The sequence below is a fragment of the Littorina saxatilis genome, linkage group LG15, assembly GCF_037325665.1.
Source record: "Littorina saxatilis isolate snail1 linkage group LG15, US_GU_Lsax_2.0, whole genome shotgun sequence".
Classification (NCBI taxonomy): Eukaryota; Metazoa; Mollusca; class Gastropoda; order Littorinimorpha; family Littorinidae; genus Littorina; species Littorina saxatilis.
The window spans coordinates 34,474,199-34,497,502 of NC_090259.1; the positions used below are offsets into that span (position 1 = coordinate 34,474,199).

The 23,304-nt window shown below is 39.4% G+C and overlaps 2 protein-coding genes across 2 annotated transcripts in view; both read right to left on the bottom strand.

Moving 5' to 3' along the window:
* LOC138949166 (uncharacterized) overlaps positions 1-22,997 on the bottom strand; it is a 49,562-nt gene extending 26,565 nt beyond the window's left edge. Inside the window, exons 1-3 of the mRNA XM_070320935.1 lie at positions 22,842-22,997; positions 16,159-16,295; positions 10,408-10,519 (exon numbers count right to left, since the gene is read on the bottom strand). Coding sequence (XP_070177036.1) covers positions 10,408-10,519; positions 16,159-16,295 — 249 coding nt within the window. The 5' untranslated portion in view covers positions 22,842-22,997. The remainder of the gene's footprint in view (positions 1-10,407; positions 10,520-16,158; positions 16,296-22,841) is intronic.
* On the bottom strand, positions 31-9,937 carry LOC138949147 (uncharacterized). The gene is made up of 3 exons (XM_070320909.1): positions 8,831-9,937; positions 3,569-3,717; positions 31-1,617 (listed from the first exon to the last, which is right to left on the bottom strand). Exons 1-3 carry the CDS (start codon positions 8,914-8,916, stop codon positions 1,523-1,525), a joined length of 330 nt encoding a protein of 109 aa, XP_070177010.1. The 5' UTR covers positions 8,917-9,937; the 3' UTR covers positions 31-1,522.
* Positions 22,998-23,304: the final 307 nt, after the last annotated feature.

The window sequence follows — 23,304 nt, forward strand, 5'->3', positions numbered from 1 at the left end:
TGACATACTTGCAGAAGAAACAAACAGAGGTAACTGATAAACTGCATTTATTAACACAAAGATGTAAACAAAGTGAGTTCACACATTTCACAAAAGTAAAACAAGGCAGTCTCACATGCATTCACAATATTTAGTACTCACATGAATGGCCAAAGATTATAGGCTGAGAATGCAAGTTCTAAATTGGCACATTTGTACATGTAGCTGCATCCGCTAGACATATATATATCCATCTTACAATAAAAAAAAAAACTAGTGGTTACGACATCGGCCTAAACATCTCTAGGTCCTAGGTTCGAATCTCTGCAGAGGCATTTAATTTTTCTCCTTGGTTGAAATAAAAATGCTCAAGCCAGAGAGAGCAACCGTAAAGTTACCAGGGTAAAAGTAAAGCGTTGAATGAAGGTCATGCCAGCAGTGTGGGTCAAGATTCAGGCCGCCTTCTATGCACAGAATTCTGTGTAGGATTCTCAGCTCTATCTTTACAAACACATAATCCCCAATAGCCATACAGTGGAACCCCCTTTTAAGACCCCCTCCATTTTAAGACCTTGTTTTCTCAGACTTTCTGTTCATAACCTCTGTACATTTTAAATGTTACCTCCAGACCCCCTCCTTTTTAAGACCTGATTTTCTCAGATTTTTGGAGGTCTTAAAAGGGGGGTTCCACTGTAGCTGTAAGACATAATTTTGTTTAAAACACTTATGCCTTTTGGGGGAAATAAATTAATAAGAAAAGACATCACCACACTAAGAAGTCAGGGTGCTGACTTTTGCTATGTGACCAAGTGGAAGGATTTTCTTATCCCATGCAAAAAGCCTGATGAAGGTCTGACACAGTGAGGTGAAGTGTTTTAATGAGGCAGAGCAGGCCTTTAAAAAATAAGTTCACCACATCCAAGTGAAAGACACAATCTTGGCAAACTGTATTACAAAAGCAACATTTCAGCACAACATAAGAATGAATTGAACCATCCAGGATGCACAAGAACGACCCAAAAACAGAATCAATGAAAATCTTAAACAAGATAAAGTACTGACTAGGATTCAAAGGAAGAAAAATTCATGGGTTAACACATTTCATGTGCATAATGCAGTTAAAAGATCTAAATTCTAATATTGCAAACAAAGTCTATACATGAACACGCATTGACCGAAACATACACACACATCTCCCAAAGCTAAGCCTGTGTGTAAAATACTGCCTGTGAACAGCTTAACTTAAAGCACTCAAACAACATAAAAGATAATACCACTTTATGTAGTAAAAACAAACAAACCGCTGTTTGCTGTAAGAAAATATCTGCATACCAAACACTACCTGTATTTAGTTGAATTGACAACTTACATAAATTTATAAGTCAAAATGTACCCTTTGATCCACATCGCACCACACATTATTTGTGTAGAATGTTATTGTTAATGTGTTACATGTTCATTTCACCACTAAGGCAACAGAAAACCTCTGTAAGTGTCAGCATCTTCAGATGGACTATATATTAAAGCAGTTCTGGTAGCTCCGTCAGCACAGAATGGACTGAATCTGATCATCATCCTCAGCAAAGCCAGGCACTACTCTGCAAGCTGCCTGCACGTCATATCTCGGCACCTCACTTCCTGGAAAATAAAGAAAATGTATTACTGAGCACATCCAGACTTTGCTGTGCACTGATGGGGATATGTTTTGGGTATCGAGAAGAGGGTGTGGGGAAGGTAGGTAGATCAATGGGATGGAGAATGGTGGGGGTGATACTGACAGTGACAACTATGAACTAAACTGTTTAGTGTTAACCTTATTCTGTAATATTACAGGTGCCATCATTCCTTCCTGTGAAAACCATTTATTTCATGGATATAATTATAATAGATATATACTTTCATCATTAAAATTAAAAAGATAATCTTTCATCATTAAAATTAAAAAGACTTCCTCACAAGAACCTTTCTAACGACATGATATCTTGTTATGCTGCTGATGTGAGCGGCTTTTCTGGAATGTGATGGAAAGTTACTATTTTTTTAAATTCAGCATGAGCCTTCATCCCACACACATTCCCTATTTAGCGTTGACACCTTACAGTTTTGTTGAGAAATGTGATGTGAATTCATTCAGAAAATTCTAACTCTGCGCAGGGGCAGTCAGGGTGTTGAATGTAGAAGTAGGTATCCAAGTACACAGGCGGTATTACAATTTACATTGTAACTCTTATTCCATGTAAAAAAGAAACTATAAAAAAAAACTTGCCAGATCTGTGATTGTGAGCCAAGGAAAGGACTGACTGTATTTAAAATAATTCCAGTAATGAGTAAATCTTTCATTCTAGCTATTTCATGTTTTACTTTCTTGCATCACAATAGTTCAATGTTCATACAAACAGTATAATGCACTTTATGAGTATAGGGTTGCAACAAACTTTAAGATGGGAAGGAGAGAGAAAACAAGTCGCGTAAGGCGAAAATACAATATTTAGTCAAGTAGCTGTCGAACTCACAGAATGAAACTGAACGCAATGCCATTTTTCAGCAAGACCGTATACTCGTAGCATCGTCAGTCCACCGCTCATGGCAAAGGCAGTGAAATTGACAAGAAGAGCGGGGTAGTAGTTGCGCTAAGAAGGATAGCACGCTTTTCTGTACCTCTCTTTGTTTTAACTTTCTGAGCGTGTTTTAATCCAAACATATCATATCTATATGTTTTTGGAATCAGGAACCGACAAGGAATAAGATGAAAGTGTTTTTAAATTGATTTCGACAATTTAATTTTGATAATAATTTTTATATATTTAATTTTCAGAGCTTGTTTTTAATCCGAATATAACATATTTATATGTTTTTGGAATCAGCAAATGATGGAGAATAAGATAAACGTAAATTTGGATCGTTTTATAAATGTTTATTTTTTTTTACAATTTTCAGATTTTTAATGACCAAAGTCATTAATTAATTTTTAAGCCACCAAGCTGAAATGCAATACCAAAGTCCGGGCTTCGTCGAAGATTACTTGACCAAAATTTCAACCAATTTGGTTGAAAAATGAGGGCGTGACAGTGCCGCCTCAACTTTCACAAAAAGCCGGATATGACGTCATCAAAGACATTTATCAAAAAAATGAAAAAAACGTTCGGGGATTTCATACCCAGGAACTCTCATGTCAAATTTCATAAAGATCGGTCCAGTAGTTTAGTCTGAATCGCTCTACACATACACACACACACACAGACACGCACATACACCACGACCCTCGTTTCGATTCCCCCTCTCGATGTTAAAATATTTAGTCAAAACTTGACTAAATATAATAAAGATATTTGTACCATTATGTATATAAAGTACATCATACCAATTACCATGCACAGTATTACTATGCATCTTCAAATACATGTATGAATAATTTCATCTACAAAGTACTTGTTATTCAATTTACAAAGAACAAAAGACTGCTGAATGATCTACATCAGTACATGTTTATAGCTTCAGACTACCATCACCAATACCCAATGTTACATATATTTTACCATACAGATTTGACAAGCAAAAGCTGTAAGTGGTAAAGAAATGTGTAACTTACTCTTCAGGAGCAGTCTGTAATGTAAAGCACCACGCCAAGTCATCCTGATATCTCTCCAGTACATGTATCCATGTTTAAAGGTAAACTGTTGGAACTGGAAGACAGGAGCTGTATGAATGATGCACATCATCTCTGGTTTCTCGGGAGGCCTGAAAACAACCATAACAATATTATCATAACTATTAACATGTCTTGAAAATGAAATAAGTACTATTTCAACTTCACTATCAGACGATTCAGAGCCAAATCACTCACTAATTCAGTAATTGTTTTGTTTATTCTTTTACAACCATAGTTCATACACTGATACAGCAGCATTTGATTATGTGCATACAGATTAAAGATCAAGCATTTTCTAAACTTGAGTAAAAAAAGAACACAAGCACACAGTCTGCGCATGCGTCAAAATGGCGGCAACTTTTTAGCTCTCTCAAAATCTTAGGAAAATTTGGCTGCCAACAACTATTTTTCTGTATTTTGGTTGTAGTATTCGGCTCACAATGGAGCCTGAAGTGTTGGGCGATACTTTCACCCGCATTTAGAGACGTTTCATGCAGTTTTTGGGCTGTGACTGAAGTTTGAACCGGCGAACCGGTCTGCACAGTGTTCACTACTACTACTAGCTTGGATAAAAACTTCGTTTCTACTAACCCTGCAGTAACTAACAGTAATACCTAGTGCACTTGAGAAGGGTGAGTAAACTATTACTCTTACTATTAGCCATTACACCGAATTTTCCCAACCGCGAGAAATGGGTTCACGGCCTCAGGCAACCGGGAAAGTCGGTACAAGAAAATCGTCCGCGAGCGCTGCGGCTAAAGCGAAAGGAAAAGTAACCACACTGGCCGCCTTCCAGTGCATTGTGTGCGATGTTCCATGCGACGACGAGGATGATGGAAATGCTATCGAGTGTTATGTATGCAAAAATTGGGCACACCAGACTTGCACCGGCCTGAAAGATGACGTTTTCGGGAGTTTGTCGGATCCGCGTTTGCCGAATCTCCAGTGGGTTTGCATGCCGTGTCTTGACAAGAAGAGTCCCCCACAGTCACACTACGATAACAGGATGGACAAGCTCCTGGATTTGATCCCAATGATGCAGAACCTTGGCACCCGACTGGAACACTTGGAATCTGGACTGATGGGTAAGAAACTAGAGGAGAAGATAGAGGAGGTTGTGGATAGAAAGCTAGCAGCGATGATGGAGGAACAGAAAGAAGTAGAGAAGAGGAAAAACAACTTGATCCTAGTGAACGTGAAGGAAAGTACCAGAATAGAGATTGAAGAGAAGAAGAAGGATGATATAGAAGCTGCCAAACACATTTTTGGTATGCTGGTGGATATTGAAGAGGGAGATGTTGTTGAACCTGTCAGACTGGGGAAGGTGGGGGGCAACGCCCCCAGAATGCTCAGAGTCACAATCAGAAATGAGGAGAAAAAGAAGGAAATAATGAGAAAAGCTCCCACCCTGAATCGAGGAACAAATGACAGAAACAAAAAAGTGTACATTAACCATGACCAAACTCCCCTGCAGAGGCAGAAGTACAAGGACCTAAGGGTGGAGCTGGACCAAAGAGTGGCTGCAGGAGAGAAGAACCTGGTGATCAGACAGGGGAAGATTGTGGAGCGCAAGACATGGACCAAGACTGTTGACAACAACGAACAGACTGCCGTGAAGGACGACGCCACTGCTGCCAGCAAAGGCACGTCCAATGGCCGTCCCGAATGACTGAACAAAAGAAATGTAAATAGTGTACATAAAACTAAGGAAACAAAAAGAAAAAATCAGAAGGTAAATAGTGGTACAGATGCATGTAAAGTTGTTTACTCAAATGTTGATGGTTTCTTGAACAAGAAGGATGAGTTTATGACCCGCATTGACCAAATTAAGCCTAAGATTATTGCACTCACAGAAATTAAGGCAAAAAATTCACAAACTTTTAATGAGGGAGAGTTTATAATTCCCAACTATGATATGTTTATGAACAAGAATCACAAAAGAGGTGTAGCCTTGTATGTGGATAGTAAGTTGAACGCACGAGAGTGCGATGATGTTAACGTAAGTAACTTTGAGGAAAGCGTTTTTTGCACCTTTAACAGTGCAAACAAGGAAAGTGTTCTGTTGGGCTGTATTTATCGTAGTCCTAACACCAGCTCTGAGGAGAACGATAAGGCCAAAAAAAAAAATTGTCTGTTTCTGGTCACCCGACCGACCCTAAATTTCGGCGCCGACCCTAAACTTTTTTTTTCCAAACTCAAAATTTTTTGTTGTTGCTGTTGTGGTAAAGGACAGGGTGAGAAAATGAACAACAAAAACGTGTGAAAACGAAAGTCCGCTGACGATTTGTAAATGTGTTGAGTGTCTTGTCTCTATGTATAGTGAATCCAGTCTCTTTGCGCGATTTTTAAAGTTAGTTTTATTGGTCTACATTTGGGGTAAAAATAAAAAAAAATAAAAAATAAAAATAAAAAAATCCCGACCTACCGACCCTATTTTTTTTAGCCATGTTACCAGAAACAGACAAATTTTTTTTTCTGGCCTAACAAACTATTCCAAATGATGAGGTCAAATGAAGTGGCACAGTACGACAAAGTATGTATTATGGGTGATTTTAATTTCCCAGGCGTTCGTTGGGATGGGGTGTGGACAGGTGAAAAGAACAACAACATAATAGAGCATATTCTTGACTCTTTTTTGATTCAGAAGGTTCAGGAACCTACCAGACGGAGAGTGGGCCAGAGGCCGACCCTGGACGATTGGGTTCTAGTTAATGAACAAAATTTAATTTCTGATGTTGATCACCTTGACCCTGTGGCCAAGAGTGACCATGATGTTTTAAGTTTCCAGTTGTACATTGCGCAACAAAAAGAAAATCAGGAGGCGAAATATAACTATAACCTTAAGAAAGGTGACTACAGTAAGTTTAGAAGAATAGTTAAGGAGCATGACTGGTCAAACCTGGCCGAACTCGGCGTGGAGGAGGCCTGGAGCTGCATAAAGACCGTGCTACATGATGGTATGGAAAAGTGTATTCCCAAGGTAAAGAAAACACATAAAAAAAATATGAAACCTAAGTGGTTGGATAATAAAGCCATGAGGCAGATAAAGAAAAAGCATAGCGCTTATAAGAGATATTTATGCACAAAGTCCGGACATGACTACCTAAGATACATTAAGATAAGAAATACTTGTACAAAAGACCTGAAAAAATCCCGTAAGGAATACGAAAAACAGATTGCAAAAGAAGGGAAGATAAACCCTAAGATGTTTTGGAAGTACGTCCAGGAGAGAATGAAGACTTCTACAGGTATAAGCACTTTGAAAAAGGTGGATGGATCTTTTGTGGTTGACGATATGGGTAAGGCAGAAACCTTAAATGAGTATTTTTCTAGCGTTTTTACACGCGAGGACGTGTCAGACATCCCGACTATGACGGAAGGCTGCTATTCAGATGGGGCATCCTTATCTGAAATAAGAGTGACACCCTTAGCAGTTAAAAAGAAACTGAAAGAGTTGGATGAAAATAAAGCCCAAGGGCCTGATCTAATCCCATCAAAGGTACTTAAGGAGTTGTGTGATGAACTATCTATCCCATTATGCTTGCTGTTCAACAAATCTTTGGAATCTGGAAATATACCAGGTGATTGGAAAACAGCGGAGGTAACCGCTATTTTCAAAAAGGGTACCAAGTCAGAACCAGGTAACTACAGACCAGTAAGCTTAACCTGTGTAACATGCAAGGTATTGGAGTCTCTTGTTCGGGATTCTATAGTGTCTTATCTCACAGACAATAATTTATATGCTGACTGTCAGCATGGTTTTAGAAAAAGACGTTCTTGTGTCACTCAACTCATAGAGGTCATGGAAGACCTCACAAAATTCGTTGATGAAGGTGAAGCCATAGATATAATTTACTGTGACTTTAAGAAGGCCTTCGATACTGTGCCGCATGAGAGATTACTCCTAAAGCTTGCATCGTATGGGCTTAGTTCCAGCGTCCTTCCCTGGATTCGGTCATTCCTGAGTGGCCGGTCCCAGAGGGTACGAGTTGGACAGGCAACGTCGAACCAAGCAGCAGTTCTCAGCGGAATTCCACAGGGCAGCGTTTTGGGGCCGGTTCTATTTACAGTGTTTATAAATGACCTACCAGATGTGGTTAGTGGTATAGTGAAGATTTTTGCGGATGATACAAAACTGTACAATAAAGCAACAAACAGTTCAGTCATGCAAAAAGACATACACTTACTTCAGGATTGGACAAATAAATGGAAATTATTTTTTAATGTTTCAAAGTGCAATGTTCTGCATTCTGGTAAAAAGAATCCCAAATATGACTACGTGATGACTGTCAATGATGCTATTGAAAAAATAAATGTATGTGATGAGGAAAAGGACATCGGTGTTGTTTTCGACAGCAATTTGTCATTCGACCCGCATATTCGAGGAGTTGTGTCAAAAGCTAATCAGAGGATTGGAATTATCAAACGAACGTTCTCATTTCTTGACAAGGACACCTTCTTAAAGCTATACAAAGCCTTTGTGAGACCACTGGTGGAATATGCAAATGTGGTGTGGAGCCCATTCCTCAAGAGACAGTCTCAGACAATTGAGAGGGTGCAGCGTCGAGCAACTAAAATTCTAAAGGAGTGCCGGGATAAGTCTTACGCGGACAGACTCAAATACCTAGACCTCCACTCTCTGAAGGGAAGGAGGACAAGGGGTGACCTAATACAAACATATAGAATTATAAATGGGGTGGATGACATTGACATGCACAAAATATTCACATTCAAGCAGACAGACAACACCAGAAACAGCCACGGAAAAATCTTTGTTCAACACTGTAAGACTAACAAGCGCAAGTTTTCGTTTTCTCAAAGAGTTGCTAACAATTGGAATGCACTACCCGCTAACATAAAATTCGCACCCACAGTAGACGCCTTCAAAAACTTCTTGGACAATTCTCCAAAATTTCTTAACCTTTTTTACGACTTTGATTGAAAGCATTGAAAGAATAGGGATTTAGGCATGCAAAGTATCTGACAAAGAAGGGGCACCAATAAGGCCTCGCGGCCTTCGGCTAACAAATATAGCCGCCCCTATATACTACTACTACTACTACTACACACTCTGTGACTCACACTCACAGTCACATCCAGTTACTCAGTAACACACACATACACAACAGATGAATCTTGCTCAGTTCTACAAAGGCCACGTTTGCTATGGTCATGTCTTGGATTTTAAAAACAATAACTTACCTGCTTGTTGATCCAAACCGATGATTGAAAATCAGTGAGAGTACTAAGTAGTGTAGAACAGTGCGATTCATCGCCAACCTCCCCATTCAAGGCAGACCGTGTCCAAAATCAGCTGTATCATTCACATCCCGATTGAATTCTTTCAGAAGGGCAGTCGGTGTTTCAACTTCTTTGTCGGTATATTTCTCTGGTGGACGTGTTGAACTGCCAAATATTAGATTATATATAAATCAGTCACGACGGCCGCCATATTTTTCGTCATCAATACTATTCATGTACTCCACTAAGGAAGAGCGTTTTATTGTGTCTTAAAACCGACTTCTCGGGAAAGTGATCAATCGAATTTTATGGTCCACAAAAACTTGCTTCATATTTTATTTAAGGACTACTTTTATTTGCCTTTATTTTTATGGCGCACATTTTGTGCCCCACATTTTGTTTTGGCCTTCATTTTGTGGTCCACAAACTGGAAATGTGTCCCACAAATTTGTGGGCTTATTTTTGTGGTCCACAAACTGGAAATGTGCCCCACAAATTTGTGGGCTTATTTGTTGGATTAATGACATCGAATGCCAAGGATAAAGGGAGGTTACTCTTGCCACGCAAGCATATACCTTATCGATTCTCAAAGGGTGTATTTTTTGCCGAATTAGCTCGAACTTTCTCAAGAAAGGGAGGTAACTCATACACTAAAAATCGTGTTAGCAGGAATAGGATTTATGGTGACACTCTGAGTAGGTAGCAAATGACTGTCTTCAAATGCTTTTGAGGTCATTGAGTATTTAAAATGTCCTAAAGTTTTCAATTGACGAATTTACAAGGAAGTTAATTCATTTTCCCCAAAGTTTGTCTTTTATTCGTGGTTCTTTTCTATATAATTCAGCCAACTCTTGTGTAAAGGTACTTGGGCTTATTCCTAAGGGCTCTGCTAATACCCCGTGGGTGTGTGTGTGTGTGTGTGTGTGTGTGTGTGTGTGTTCATTGTTTCCTGACTGCTGGTATGCGTAAGAATGGATGTAATTGTGTGTGTGTGTGTGTGTGTGTGTGTGTGTGTGTGTGTGTGTGTGTGTGTGTGCGTGCGTGCGTGCGTGTGTGTGTGTGTGTGTGTGTGTGTGTGTGTGTTCATTCATTGTTTCCTGACTGCTAGTATGCGTAAGAATGGATGTAAGTGTGTGTGTGTGTGTGTGTGTGTGTGTGTGTGTGTGTGTGTGTTCATTCATTGTTTCCTTTTTTAAAATCATGAGACTCCCCTTTATTGAATACAATCCACATCGTGCAAGTCCGGTACAGCGCCTACTTTTCATATGTAGTAAGCACATTATGCCAGTGAGAAATTCTCCAGTGCTCTTTTAATCAGAATGAATGGAAACAAAACTGGAAAGTAGGCTACAGGAATGTTCTCGAAGCCGGGGGAGGTAACTTTTTTGTACTAGCCATGGAAGGGAGGTAACTCTTCCAATGCAAGTATACCGTATCATTCTCCAACGATAAGAAGGAATGAAGTTCAACCCGGGCGAAGCTGCATGGGTCCTGACTGTTACTGTTAAATATAAATGCACAACAAGCACAAAACAAACCTTCCAAATTCCGCCATTAAAATTGGGCCTGAAGGTGGCACTGTCAGCACCGTCACGTGACGCGACATGAGCAACACGGCGAAGGAACAGACGATCTTCCGAAAAGACGCATCTGCCATAAACAACAATGTCAAAGTAGCTACAAGTGTAAAATCAATATATGGTTCTTGTGGGGTTTTGTTTTGTTTTGATTTTTGCTTGTAAAGAGATGAATTTCCTCCACAACTGTCTTTACCTCATTGTATTTTTACGAATTTTGTAGCGTGTCAAAGTGACACGTTCGCCTGCAATCACGACTCGCTTGACCCCTACCCTGTATAACACAGTTCAGGGCCGGATCTGGGGGGGGGGGGTTCCTGGGATTCCGGAACCCCCCCCCCCCCTGGCCATCCAATGTACCTCTCAGAGAAAAAAAATGCATGATGTGGACTTTGGACCCCTGCCTTCAGTTGGACCTCCCCCCCCCCCCCCCCCAAACGAACTTGGTCCGGCCCTGCAGTTTATGAAAAGGTAGGCGCAAATGAGTTGCGTTTCTTTTGCCGGGTACTGTGCACTTAACGAATCTGTCTTGTTGTGCTCCATTTGTACGTATGAGTATAAGTATGCAGTATTCTTCATTGCACAATGTTTAAACAAATCGTACAAACCTGAAAATAAGAGTTCAGAAAGGGGAACGTATAATTAACATAGAGTTGCTTGTGCTTGGCTTTGGTTTAGCCCTTCTCAAATGAAACGTACTCCAGGCAAATTGAACGTATGCATGCAATGCACCTAACATAAAGTTGCACAAGGAACAGTTAAGGTTCCATTGTTGACCTGACACTTACACAATAAACAGAGGGTGGTGATAGGGGGTGCCTGGGAGGGGTTGGAAGATAGATAGATAGATAGATAGATAATTTATTGCCAAGTGTACAATACATGAATGAACATAAAAGATACACGAGGAAAGCAGCTTGCTGTGTGATAAAAACAAAAATAAATAGCATTCATACATCACTGGCGCATAGCATCATACATACATGGGTAAGACAATTTGGTATCACAGTAACTAATACATACACTATACAGACATGGTGAGAACTATGAGACTCTAAGAGCTATCGGAACCACAATAAAAGTACGCAGAATAAGATAGGATCCACCCCCCCCCCCCCCCACTATCAGCTACTGTAAGAACTGAACATGTTCCATACTGATAAAATGTACCTCTAAAACAGCACATAAAAATAAACTCTTCCAACACATCACAGTGGTTAAATAACGACTAAACTACTAAAACATACTAGATGTGTATTCCGGTAATATAACCAGCTGCTAAAACATAGTCTGGCTTCATCGCGTCACAGTGGTGTCACCATACTAAAACCCACTCTATATATCACAGTATGTAATGTCAGCTACTAAAACCATACTCCTAGAGCATCCTAAAACGTGTCACAATCTGTAGAGTTCATTTTCCGGTTATTAAAAGCCAGGACAGCCTGGGGGTAGAAACTGTTTCTGAGTCTTGCCGTACGGCATCTGAGGGTTCTGAGCCTGCGCCCCGAGAGCAGAGGCTGGAAGAGATGACCAGCCGGGTGTGTGGGATCCTGCATGATGGACCTACATTTCCTCATCATGCGCAGGATGTGAAGGGAGTCTATAGAGGGGAGATCTCTGCCAATGATCCTGCTGGCAGCCCTAACGACCTTCTCCAGTTTTTCTTTCTCAAACTGGCAGGAGCTGCTGTACCAAACCGTGATAGAAAAGGTAAGGAGACTCTCTACAGCAGCCCTGTAGAACTGGGACATGATGGAGGAGGACACTTTGAACTTCCTCAGCTGTCTCAGGAAGTAGAGACGCTGATGGGCCTTCTTTACTGAAAGGTCAGTATGAACAGCCCAGCTAAGGTCATTGGAGATGGTCACCCCTAGAAATTTGAAGGAATCAACCTGCTCTACGTTCTCACCGCTGATGGTGAGTGGTAAGAGGGGAGTCTTTTTCTTCCTACGGTCAAAGACCATCTCCTTGGTTTTGGTGACGTTAAGGTCAAGGTCATTAGCCACACACCAGCCCGACACTCTCGCAACCTCCGCTCGGTACCCCGACTCATCACCGACACTGATCAGGCCTTCCAGAGTAGTGTCATCGGAGAACTTCAGGATGACTACTGAGGGGTCATGGCTCACGTTATACTGGGTACTTTCGGAAATGGATGGGTCAGGGGTAAGGAATTGCACCTAGAGTGAGAGAGAGAGAGAGAGAGAGAGAGAGAGAGAGAGAGAGAGAGGACAGACAGACAGACAGACAGACAGACAGACAGACAGACAGACAGACAGACAGACAGTCAGACTGACTGACAGACAGACAGTGACAGAACGTAAGAAAGAGGGAGGGAAGAAGAGAAACATAGAGGTGAATATAAGAGAGAGAGAGAGAGAGAGAGAGAGAGAGAGAGAGAGAGAGAGAGAAAGAGAGAGAGAGAGAGAGAGAGAGAGAGAGAATTGAATTGAATTGAATTGAATTGAAATTTATTTTACGAGGGTGACAGAATAAGCAATGTATACATGCTTCTTTTCATCCGGCCCTCGCCTATTGAGGGGTAACAAACAAGAAGAAATAAAAGATAAGTTTAACAATAGTACAAATGACATATTTACCATAATTAACATGTCAAGCAACCAATAAGACATTTTAAGATGCATTAGGATTCTTTAGCAATGCTTGAAAATTATATATAACAGGGAAATATGTGTTTGTATAAAAAAATCCTTCATGAATTATATATAATCATGTTTTTTAATATAATCAGAGAGTACAGTTATATTTTGCCAGCTGCTTGATAATAGTTTTTATAAGTTTTGTAAAAGAAACAGCATGTAATATTCCTTGAATGATGTTTCATGAATTCGTAATTTAATTATATTTGGAATGGCGTTCCACATAATTGCTCCAGAATATGATAGACTCGACTTGTACAGGTCAATTCTTGGAGTTGGTGTAATTAATTTGTTACATTTTCTATAATGATTTATTTTGAAATTTGAGGCAATGAGTGTAGGGGCATTCCCTGACATAATTCTATGCATCATCACACCTTTGTTATATGCAAATCTATCTTTGATAGGAAGAATTTGCAATCGTTTATAATCAGTCATGGAAAGAGATGTATTTTTTAAAATAATTAATTTAACAGCTCTTCTATGTAAACTGCCCAAGTGTTTCAAAGTATTTGCACTTGCAGAGTCCCACACTGTGGACGCATAGTCAATAGCTGACTGAATATGTGCCTGAAAAAACAGTTTTCTTGTGCGAAGGTCTAGAAAGTGTTTGATTTTTGATAACTGAAATATTTTTTTGGATGTGTTTTTACAAAGTGTATCTACATGTTTTGACCAAGACAGGTTATTGTCAATAGTTATTCCCAAGACTTTATGGCTATCAACTTCGGTAACATCTTGATTTCGTATTAGCAATGTCAGAAATTTAGATGTTAGATTTTGTCTTTTTTGCCTCGTGGTAAGTAGCATGCATTTAGTTTTATTTGGATTCAGTGACATATGGTTTAGTTCTGACCATTCAAGTAATCGTTCAATGTTTTCTTGGAGGATATTTGCTAGTTTATTAAGATCTTGATGACTAGAATGAATTGTAGTATCATCTGCAAATAGTTCACACATGCATTTTACAAATAGAGGTAGGTCGTTTATATATATAGCAAATAGTAATGGACCAAGAATAGAACCTTGTGGTACTCCAAATCTTACTGTTTGATTACAAGAGTATGATTGTTTCAGATAAGTACTTTGCTGTCTGTCTGACAGGAAAGATGTTAAAATGTTTATGGAATCTGTTGCAATTCCATAAATCTCAAGCTTTTTGATAAGGAGTTTATGGTCAATTAGGTCAAAAGCTTTAGCAAAGTCAACAAATAGAGCAGCACAGAACTGATTATTATTAATGTTTGTCAGCCATTGGTCTACTAAACTAATAAGCGCTGTTTGACATGAGTGTTTTTGCCTAAAACCTGATTGATTATCATGGATCAATTTATTGTTCTCAAAGTGAGAAAGGATGTGTTTATTGATATGTTTTTCAAGAGGCTTTGAAAGGATTGATAGAATTGATATTGGTCTATAATTTGAAGGATTTGTAGTATCTCCTGGTTTAAAGAGAGGAATCACTTTAGCCTGTTTGAATTGTTTAGGAAAATAGCTTTTGTCAATACAAAGGTTATAGATAAATGTCAATGTATCTGTGATAACTGGAGCTGCCATTTTTATAATTTTTGCATCCAGACCATCTATGTCACGTGTTCCGGTTTGTTTTAGATGCTGAAGATGAGAGTAAACATCCAGTATAGTCATTGGTGGCAGTGTATGCTGAAAATGTATCTGTTTTGAATTGCAGTATTCCTTTTAAATGTTCTAAATTATTTGACTGTGTCCGATCACAAGAAATTACTTTATGAGCAATTTTTGAGAAATGGTCATTGAGTGTATCTGCAGAAATGTCAATTATTTGTGAAGATTTTGTTGAAGTTTCTTTGTTTGTGAGTTGGTTAATTGCTTTCCAAATAGATTTTGAATCTTGTTTAGATGTAATGAGATGTTGAAAATAATGTTGTTTACTTTTTCGTTTCAAGGAATTTACTTTATTTCTTTGTTGTGTGTACTCTTCGTGGGTACCATGTTGTTTTAAGAAGTCACGGTAATTTGCAGCATTTTCTATGTCTTGGTCGATCCATTTGGGTTTTTCTGTCTGCTTTACTCGATGTGTTTTCAGTGGTGCATGTTTATTGTAAATGATAATGAAAATAGATGTCCAAAACTCTAAAGCTTCGTCAGGATTTGTAAAATTGTAAGTATTTGAAAGTGGGCTATTTTTGAGATCAGAAAGAAATGCACTTTCACTGAAATGAGAGAATGAACGATATGTAATAGTTTTGTGACCAACCCTTGGAATTTTAACCCCTTTACGAGACCAAGTGATACAAATGGGAAAGTGGTCACTGACAGAAAAAAAGGGTACACATGTTTCTTTGATATGACGTTTTTCAGAAACATAAATATGATCAATGAGTGTTTTAGAATTGGGAGTAACTCTTGTTGGATTTTGGATCATTTGATGTATATTTAATAGATTAATAGTGTCCAACCAAGTTTTATTTTGTTTCAGAAGATCAATATTAAAATCTCCTAGAAGAATTATTTCTTTTGATTCATTTGAAACTGTATCCATCATATCCATGAATTCATCATACCAGTGAACCTTTTCTGCTGGATTTTGGTAGCAAAAACCAACAATGATTGGTGCTGATCTTTTTAATCCTATTTCTAACCAAATGCATTCAACACCAGGTGTTTCAAGATGTTGAAGACGCTTGTAAATTATTGATTCGTTAATATAAACTAACAAGCCAGTTTCTAAGTGTTTTGTAGAATCTCTTCGTAATGTATTATAACCTGAAATGGAAATATCTGTTAGATAGTCGAGATTCCGCAAAGCCAAAAATATGAAAGTTGTTACCGTTGTTTGAAAGTAAAGATAATATGTAATATAATATAATATAAAGATAAGAAAGAGAGAGAGAGAGAGAGAGAGAGAGAGAGAGAGAGAGGGAGAGAGAGAGAGAGAGAGAGAGAGAGAGAGAGAGAGAGCGCGCTCGCGCGTAGACAGACATACAGATAGACAGACAGACAGACAGACAGACAGACAGACAGATATACAGAAACAAAGATACCCGAAGACAGACAGAGGTCCTCATACCTGGAACGGATTCTTTCAACTACAGCGTCGACCACAGAGCTACCGAAGGCCCCTGGTGTTTTGGTCGTGTCTTGACCTTGACACAAGGTCAACACAGAGGCTACCACTAGGGCCACACATGCTGCAGAGAAGGCCATCTGAAATAAAACGTAACAAAACCATAGCAAGGCAGTTTTCAGTTAAAAAGCAAATGAGAATGACAAAAGGTCAGGTGGCATGTCCACTGTCCCGAATGACACGTACACGATTGCTGACATTTTACCATTGCCAAAAGAACAAACAAATAAGAAATAGGTAGAAAATAAATGTGAAAACTGACTTCAATTGTTGATCAGTATTTTCTATACCACTAACGAATATTGTAATTCAATCAAGTTGGCGTTTTAATGAAACAGATCCTGTGATTGGTCAGAATGCCCTAACTCATTAAAAATTACCGGTCATTAATTACACATTAACATGCTTCCATTTGAAACTTCGAGGTTGTCATCGTGGATTGACGCCCGCCCAAAGCTAATTGAAGCCCGACGGAGCGAAGCGACGGAGGGCTTCAATTAGACTTTGGGAGGGCGTCAATCCACGATGAAGACCGAGAAGTTTCAAATGGAAGCATGTTAATGTTATTGTAATTCAATCTGACGACGATCTCTTTCCTGCTTTCATGTGATGGTAAACAGACAGAATTGGTTCTGTTCTGTTCACACACTACTTTCAGTTCACATACCTGCAAGGGTCAAGTCCCAAGAAATATGTCTCTGTATTCCTATCTTATCACTCTGCTCCTGTTTTGTTTTCTTTCACATACATTTTCCCTCTTTTTTGACGGGTTTAATTCTGGACAGCAAAAACAAATTCTTTTCATCACAAAAGTGATCTTTGGAATTGACTGACGTAGTCCGGAAGAATTCATGCATCAACTTACGTCACGTATTCGACGTCATCACTTCGCATACCTTATGGTCTCGGTATTTCGTTGGTCTTCATATTTCCTACTTGTAAAATGACCCTCAAAGCTAACCGAGACTAATTGAGGTTGTATCAATGCGCCTCGCCAGCAGGTGGTTAATGGCTTTTTTAGCGAGTGGTTATCGACCATTAATGACCGGTAATTTTTAATGAGTTGGTGCATTCTGACCTATCACAGGATCTGTTTCACCTTTGCCGTGCTTCCTGGGTTCACACAAACCCATACTTTTAAAGAGTAGTAGTGATTGTAACTATCCCTCTGCCGACGGCGCGGGTTCTGCTACACCCATAATTACCAAAGCGGCGGAACAGTGCATTTCTGCCTGTTTGTCTCCAAGAGACTGTCTGTCTCTCTGTCTGTCTGTCCGTATCTCTCTGTCTGTATGTCTGTTGTCAGTTGCTCTGTCTGTCTGTCTGTCTATCTGTCTATCCGTCTATCTGTCTATCCGTCTATCTGACAGTCTGTCTATCTGACTGTCTGTCTCTGTCTCTCTCTCTGTCTCTCTCTCTGTCTCTCTCTCTGTCTCTCTCTTAGTCTCTCTCTCTCTGTCTCTCTCTCTCTTAGTCTCTCTCTCTGTCTCTCTTTCTTAGTCTCTCTCTCTCTCTCTCTTTCTTAGTCTCTCTCTCTCTCTCTTTCTTAGTCTCTCTCTTTTTCTTAGTCTCTCTCTCTCTTTCTTAGTCTCTCTCTCTCTTTCTTAGTCTCTCTCTCTCTCTCTTTCTTAGTATCTCTCTCTCTCTCTCCGTTTCTTAGTCTCTCTCTCTTTCTTAGTCTCTCTCTCTCTGTCTCTCTCTCTCTGTCTCTCTCTTAGTCTCTCTCTCTGTCTCTCTCTCTCTTAGTCTCTCTCTCTGTCTCTCTTTCTTAGTCTCTCTCTCTCTCTCTTTCTTAGTCTCTCTCTCTCTCTTTCTTAGTCTCTCTCTTTTTCTTAGTCTCTCTCTCTCTTTCTTAGTCTCTCTCTCTCTTTCTTAGTCTCTCTCTCTCTCTCTCTTTCTTAGTATCTCTCTCTCTCTCTCTCCGTTTCTTAGTCTCTCTCTCTTTCTTAGTCTCTCTCTCTCTCTCTCTCTTTCTTAAGTCTCTCTCTCTCTCTTTCTTAGTCTCTCTCTCTCTCTTTCTTAGTCTCTCTCTTTCTTAGTCTCTCTCTCTCTCTTTCTTAGTCTCTCTCTCTCTTTCTTAGTCTCTCTCTCTCTTTCTTAGTCTCTCTCTCTCTTTCTTAGTCTCTCTCTCTCTCTTTCTTAGTCTCTCTCTCTCTTTCTTAGTCTCTCTCTCTCTCTTTCTTAGTCTCTCTCTCTCTTTCTTAGTCTCTCTCTCTCTTTCTTTCTTAGTCTCTCTCTCTCTCTTTCTTAGTCTCTCTCTCTCTCTCTCTTTCTTAGTCTCTCTCTTTCTTTCTTAGTCTCTCTCTCTCTCTCTCTCTCTTTCTTAGTCTCTCTCTCTCTTTCTTTGTCTCTCTCTTTCTCTCTCTTTCTTAGTCTCTCTCTCTCTCTTTCTTAGTCTCTCTCTCTCTCTCTTTCTTTGTCTCTCTCTCTCTCTCTCTCTCTCTCTCTCTTTCTTAGTCTCTCTCTCTCTCTCTTTCTTAGTCTCTCTCTCTCTCTCTTTCTTAGTCTCTCTCTCTTTCTTAGTCTCTCTCTCTCTGTTTCTTAGTCTCTCTCTCTCTCTTTCTTAGTCTCTCTCTCTCTCTCTTTCTCAGTCTCCCTCTCTCTCTCTCTCTTTCTTAGTCTCTCTCTCTCTTTCTTAGTCTCTCTCTCTTTCTCTTTCTCTCTTTCTTAGTCTCTCTCTCTCTCTCTCTCTTTCTTAGTCTCTCTCTCTCTTTCTTAGTCTCTCTCTCTCTCTCTCTCTCTTTCTTAGTCTCTCTCTCTCTCTTTCTTAGTCTCTCTCTCTCTCTCGCTTTCTTAGTCTCTCTCTCTCTCTCTTTCTTAGTCTCTCCCTCTCTCTTTCTTTGTCTCTCTCTCTCTTTCTTAGTCTCTCTCTCTTTCTTAGTCTCTCTCTCTCTTTCTTAGTCTCTCTCTCTCTCTCTTTCTTAGTCTCTCTCTCTTTCTTAGTCTCTCTCTCTCTCTTTCTTAGTCTCTCTCTCTCTTTCTTAGTCTCTCTCTCTCTCTTTCTTAGTCTCCCTCTCTCTCTTCCTTAGTCTCTCTCTCTCTCTCTCTTTCTTAGTCTCTCTCTCTCTCTTTCTTAGCCTCTCTTTCTTTCTTAGTCTCTCTCTCTCTTTCTTAGTCTCTCTCTCTCTCTCTCTTTCTTAGTCTCTCTCTCTCTCTTTCTTAGTCTCTCTCTCTCTCTCTTTCTTAGTCTCTCTCTCTTTCTTAGTCTCTCTCTCTCTTTCTTAGTCTCTCTCTCTTTCTCTCTCTCTTTCTTAGTCTCTCTCTCTCTTTCTTAGTCTCTCTCTCTCTCTCTTTCTTAGTCTCTCTCTCTCTCTCTTTCTTAGTCTCTCTCTCTCTCTCTTTCTTAGTCTCTCAGTCTCTCTCAGTCTCTCTCAGTCTCTCCCTCCCCCTCTCCCTCCCTCCCCTGCAAGAAGTCGGTGAAGGGAGAAACTCGATGCACCCACTGAAGTAGCGCTGTGGGTTTCCCTGAACCCACCCCGTCGTTAGAGAAATAAACGATAAAAACCCTCTTTCAAATGTATGGATTCAGACAAACCCGCATCGTCGTTAGAGAAACAAGAGGCGAAGCCTTCAAGGCTCACGTAAGAAATCGACAAACAGTAACACAAACTCAATCACTCCGTCACACATACACACACACAGTACACACACACACACACACACACACACACACACACACACACACACACACACACACACACACACACACACACACACACACACACACACACACACACACACACACACACACACATACACACACACAGAAAGAGCATAGGTGAAACTGTGCAAGAAAGCGAGACACTAGATCTAGATCTTTCTGTCTGCATGTAGCCTACTTACATGGACACGACTGCCAAATAGTCTCGGCCCGCTCAAAATAACAATCACCGAGACTTTCAGTAATTCCATCGCGTGACGTCTAACCCTCGTACGTCATAATGTGACGTCAATGTAATATGACGTCTTCAAATGTTAAAGTTTCTACCACAGACATACACACATACATACGCACGCACGCACGCACGCACGCACAGACAGACAAAAGTTAGCATCGCATAGGCTACACTTACGTGAGCCAATAAACGGTAAAAACCCTCTTTCAAATGTATGGGTTCAGACAAACCCGCATCGTCGGGCGTGTGTAGTCAAAAGCGGCATCCGGCAAAGGTTGACCACCTGCTGGCGAGGCGCATTGATACAACCTCAACTAGTCTCGGTTAGCTTTGGGGGTCATTTTACAAGTAGGAAATAGGAAGGCCAACGAAATACCGAGACTATAAGGTATGCGAAGTGATGACGTCGAATACGTGACGTAAGTTGATGCATGAATTCTTCCGGACTACGTCAGTCAATTCCAAAGATCACTTTTGTGATGAAAAGAATTTGTTTTTGCTGTCCAGAAACCCGTCAAAAAAGAAGGGAAAATGTATGTGAAAGAAAACAAAACAGGAGCAGAGTGATAAGATAGGAATACAGAGACATATTTCTTGGGACTTGACCCTTGCAGGTATGTGAACTGAAAGTAGTGTGTGAACAGAACAGAACCAATTCTGTCTGTTTACCATCGCATGAAAGCAGGAAAGAGATCGTCGTCAGATTGAATTACAATAACATTGACATGCTTCCATTTGAAACTTCTCGGTCTTCATCGTGGATAGACGCCCTCCCAAAGTCTAATTGAAGCCCTCCGTCGCTTCGCTCCGTCGGGCTTCAAGTAGCTTTGGCCGGGCGTCAATCCACGATGACAACCTCGAAGTTTCAAATGGAAGCATGTTATTGTTAATGTGTAAATCTTAGCTGCTGGACAAATGTATGTCGTATGGGACATGCTGACATAAAACTGGAGGCTTATTTTCCCTCTACAGAAAATGCATATCAAGTTACGCTTTTGTGCTCTTCCGTTCCAGTTAACAATCAATTGTTAACGCATGTTATTAGAAAAAATAGAACGAAAACAGATTAAATAGATTGACAAATGTACTGGTGATGTCATTTGGGACACACTGACATGAAAACGTCACCTTTTGTCATTGTTTCAAATGCGGAATCTAGATACGATGCCTTAAAGTAGATTCTATATAGTTTGTCAGTTCGTTAATTTATCAGAAAGTTAGTTAGTAAGTTCATTACTGAGCTATTTGCAAATTAAGTATGCTGTTCTTACGAAGTTAACTGGCGAGTTAGTTATTTGGTTTATGAAATTAGTTCGTTAATTCGTTAGTTCGTTAGTTAGTTGGTTAGTTACTTAGTTAGTAAGTGCTTAGTTATTTAGGGACGTATTTAGATAGTAATTTCGTATAAATGGGTAAAACGTCTCTGTTATTGTGTTGTGGGATATGCATTTAAACAGAAATGAAACGTATTTCAAAATTCTATCTTTATTGTGCTTGGAGATAAATGTCTCCTAAAAACTCTTATCCACAAATAATGCAGACAACAGTCTTTTGGGGGGACAAACATTTTTATCTTTAACAAGGATCTTGAACTTGAAGCAAAATTGAAAACCATTTCAAAGAAACTAATTCTAAGCGTAAGAGAACTGGTGAGTCGTAATCACTTTACAAATTATTATTTTAAGTTCTTGAACTTGAAGGCACGTTGTGAACAAACGCAGCGATGAAAGAGTTATCACATTTATGTTCACGTTTCTCACAAATACCGACACTGTATCATTACGTTTCGTCATCAGAACTTTAAATGTTGATAAAACATTTTCAAATACATATATCTATTTATAGTCAATTTACGTAAGGGTATGCAAATAATAATTTGATGAACCCGTCATGTAAAAAATACCAATAACTTGCAACAGACAAGATCACCATGTGATACATTTAGATTGCGCAGTGGGTAAAGGTAAGTTTGCACTTTATTTGCAGTACCTATTTTTACCCCGTATATACTGCTTTAATAGGTTGTTTTCCCCCTGTATTTATGTTATTGCTTTAATTGATAAACTTCTTCTATTTCCATCTATCACGATCAAATCATATTCAGAGACAGTAGGGAGATTTAATCCTCGGTGAATAGTGTTTCGTAGTCTTGACACGCTAAGCAGTACAATGTTAACCTTGTTTTGCTAAACATACATTTTACGTTGAAAATCACCGGTTTCTGTGTCAAGTCTAAAGCCATATTTCAAGACTGAAAAGCAAGATAATTGAGACTACTTTTCTTACAGGGTTAACTAAACCAGAAACAAGACAACAACAACAAACAACAACAACAACAACAACAACAACAACAACAACAACAACAACAACATAAAAATAAATGATAAAACAAGCCACCAAACAGAAAAAGGTGAGGGAATGGAAGTTAACACAAGCTTTTAAAAAAATAGACGTATATAAGTATGTTCTTTAAAACCAATATTTACCCCAGGAAGCCGAAACAGTTGGGAGCGTGATCGAGAAAAAAGTCACGCAATTAAACACATACTCTCTGAAATATGCATAGTAAAAAACATAAATAGAAATAAGAGCAAAATGTTTCAATGTACATTAATAAAAAGATAAATAAATAAATAAAAATAACAAATTGAATTATTAATCTTGAGTTCTAGGTCCACTTAATAATATTTAGATATATAATGAATAGGAACAAAAATCAATTATACTTACAACTTCGTTCGCACAGCAATTTGTAAGCAGGGCGCAGGCAAGTTGAGGTCTCGCAGAAGACCTTTGTCCTCAAAGAAGCTGGCAGATTGTTGAACGTTGAAGTCTTCAATTGTCATGCACGCTCCCAATGCGACCGCTAGCGTCCTCGATATTGAAGCAAGGTCTTTTATACATACGCTTGCACATCAGAGCCGGATTTGCATTAACGCATGTGTTTACACAAGCTGATTAGTGATTGGTTAGAGGTCACGTGACAATTGCTTGGCATGACTTCCTGGTTGCACTGCTGTGCACGTTTCTTCAACCTTCAGCTCATTTCAAGGTCTTTGGAAAAACCAGCTGAGTAAATAAGACCGCTTCGCGAAGACTTGTATTTTAATATTGATGATTTTGTTCTTGTCACTGGTGTTTTTTACATTTAGTCAAGTTTTGACTAAATGTTTTAACATAGAGGGGGAATCGA

Coding starts and splice junctions, on each gene's coding strand:
- LOC138949147 (XM_070320909.1), bottom strand. CDS start 8,916: ATGGGGAGGTTGGCGATGAATCGCACTGTTCTACACTACTTAGTACTC. Junction 3,718..8,830: donor CGGTTTGGATCAACAAGCAG/GTAAGTTATTGT, acceptor GGTTGTTTTCAG/GCCTCCCGAGAAACCAGAGA. Junction 1,618..3,568: donor TTACAGACTGCTCCTGAAGA/GTAAGTTACACA, acceptor TTTATTTTCCAG/GAAGTGAGGTGCCGAGATAT.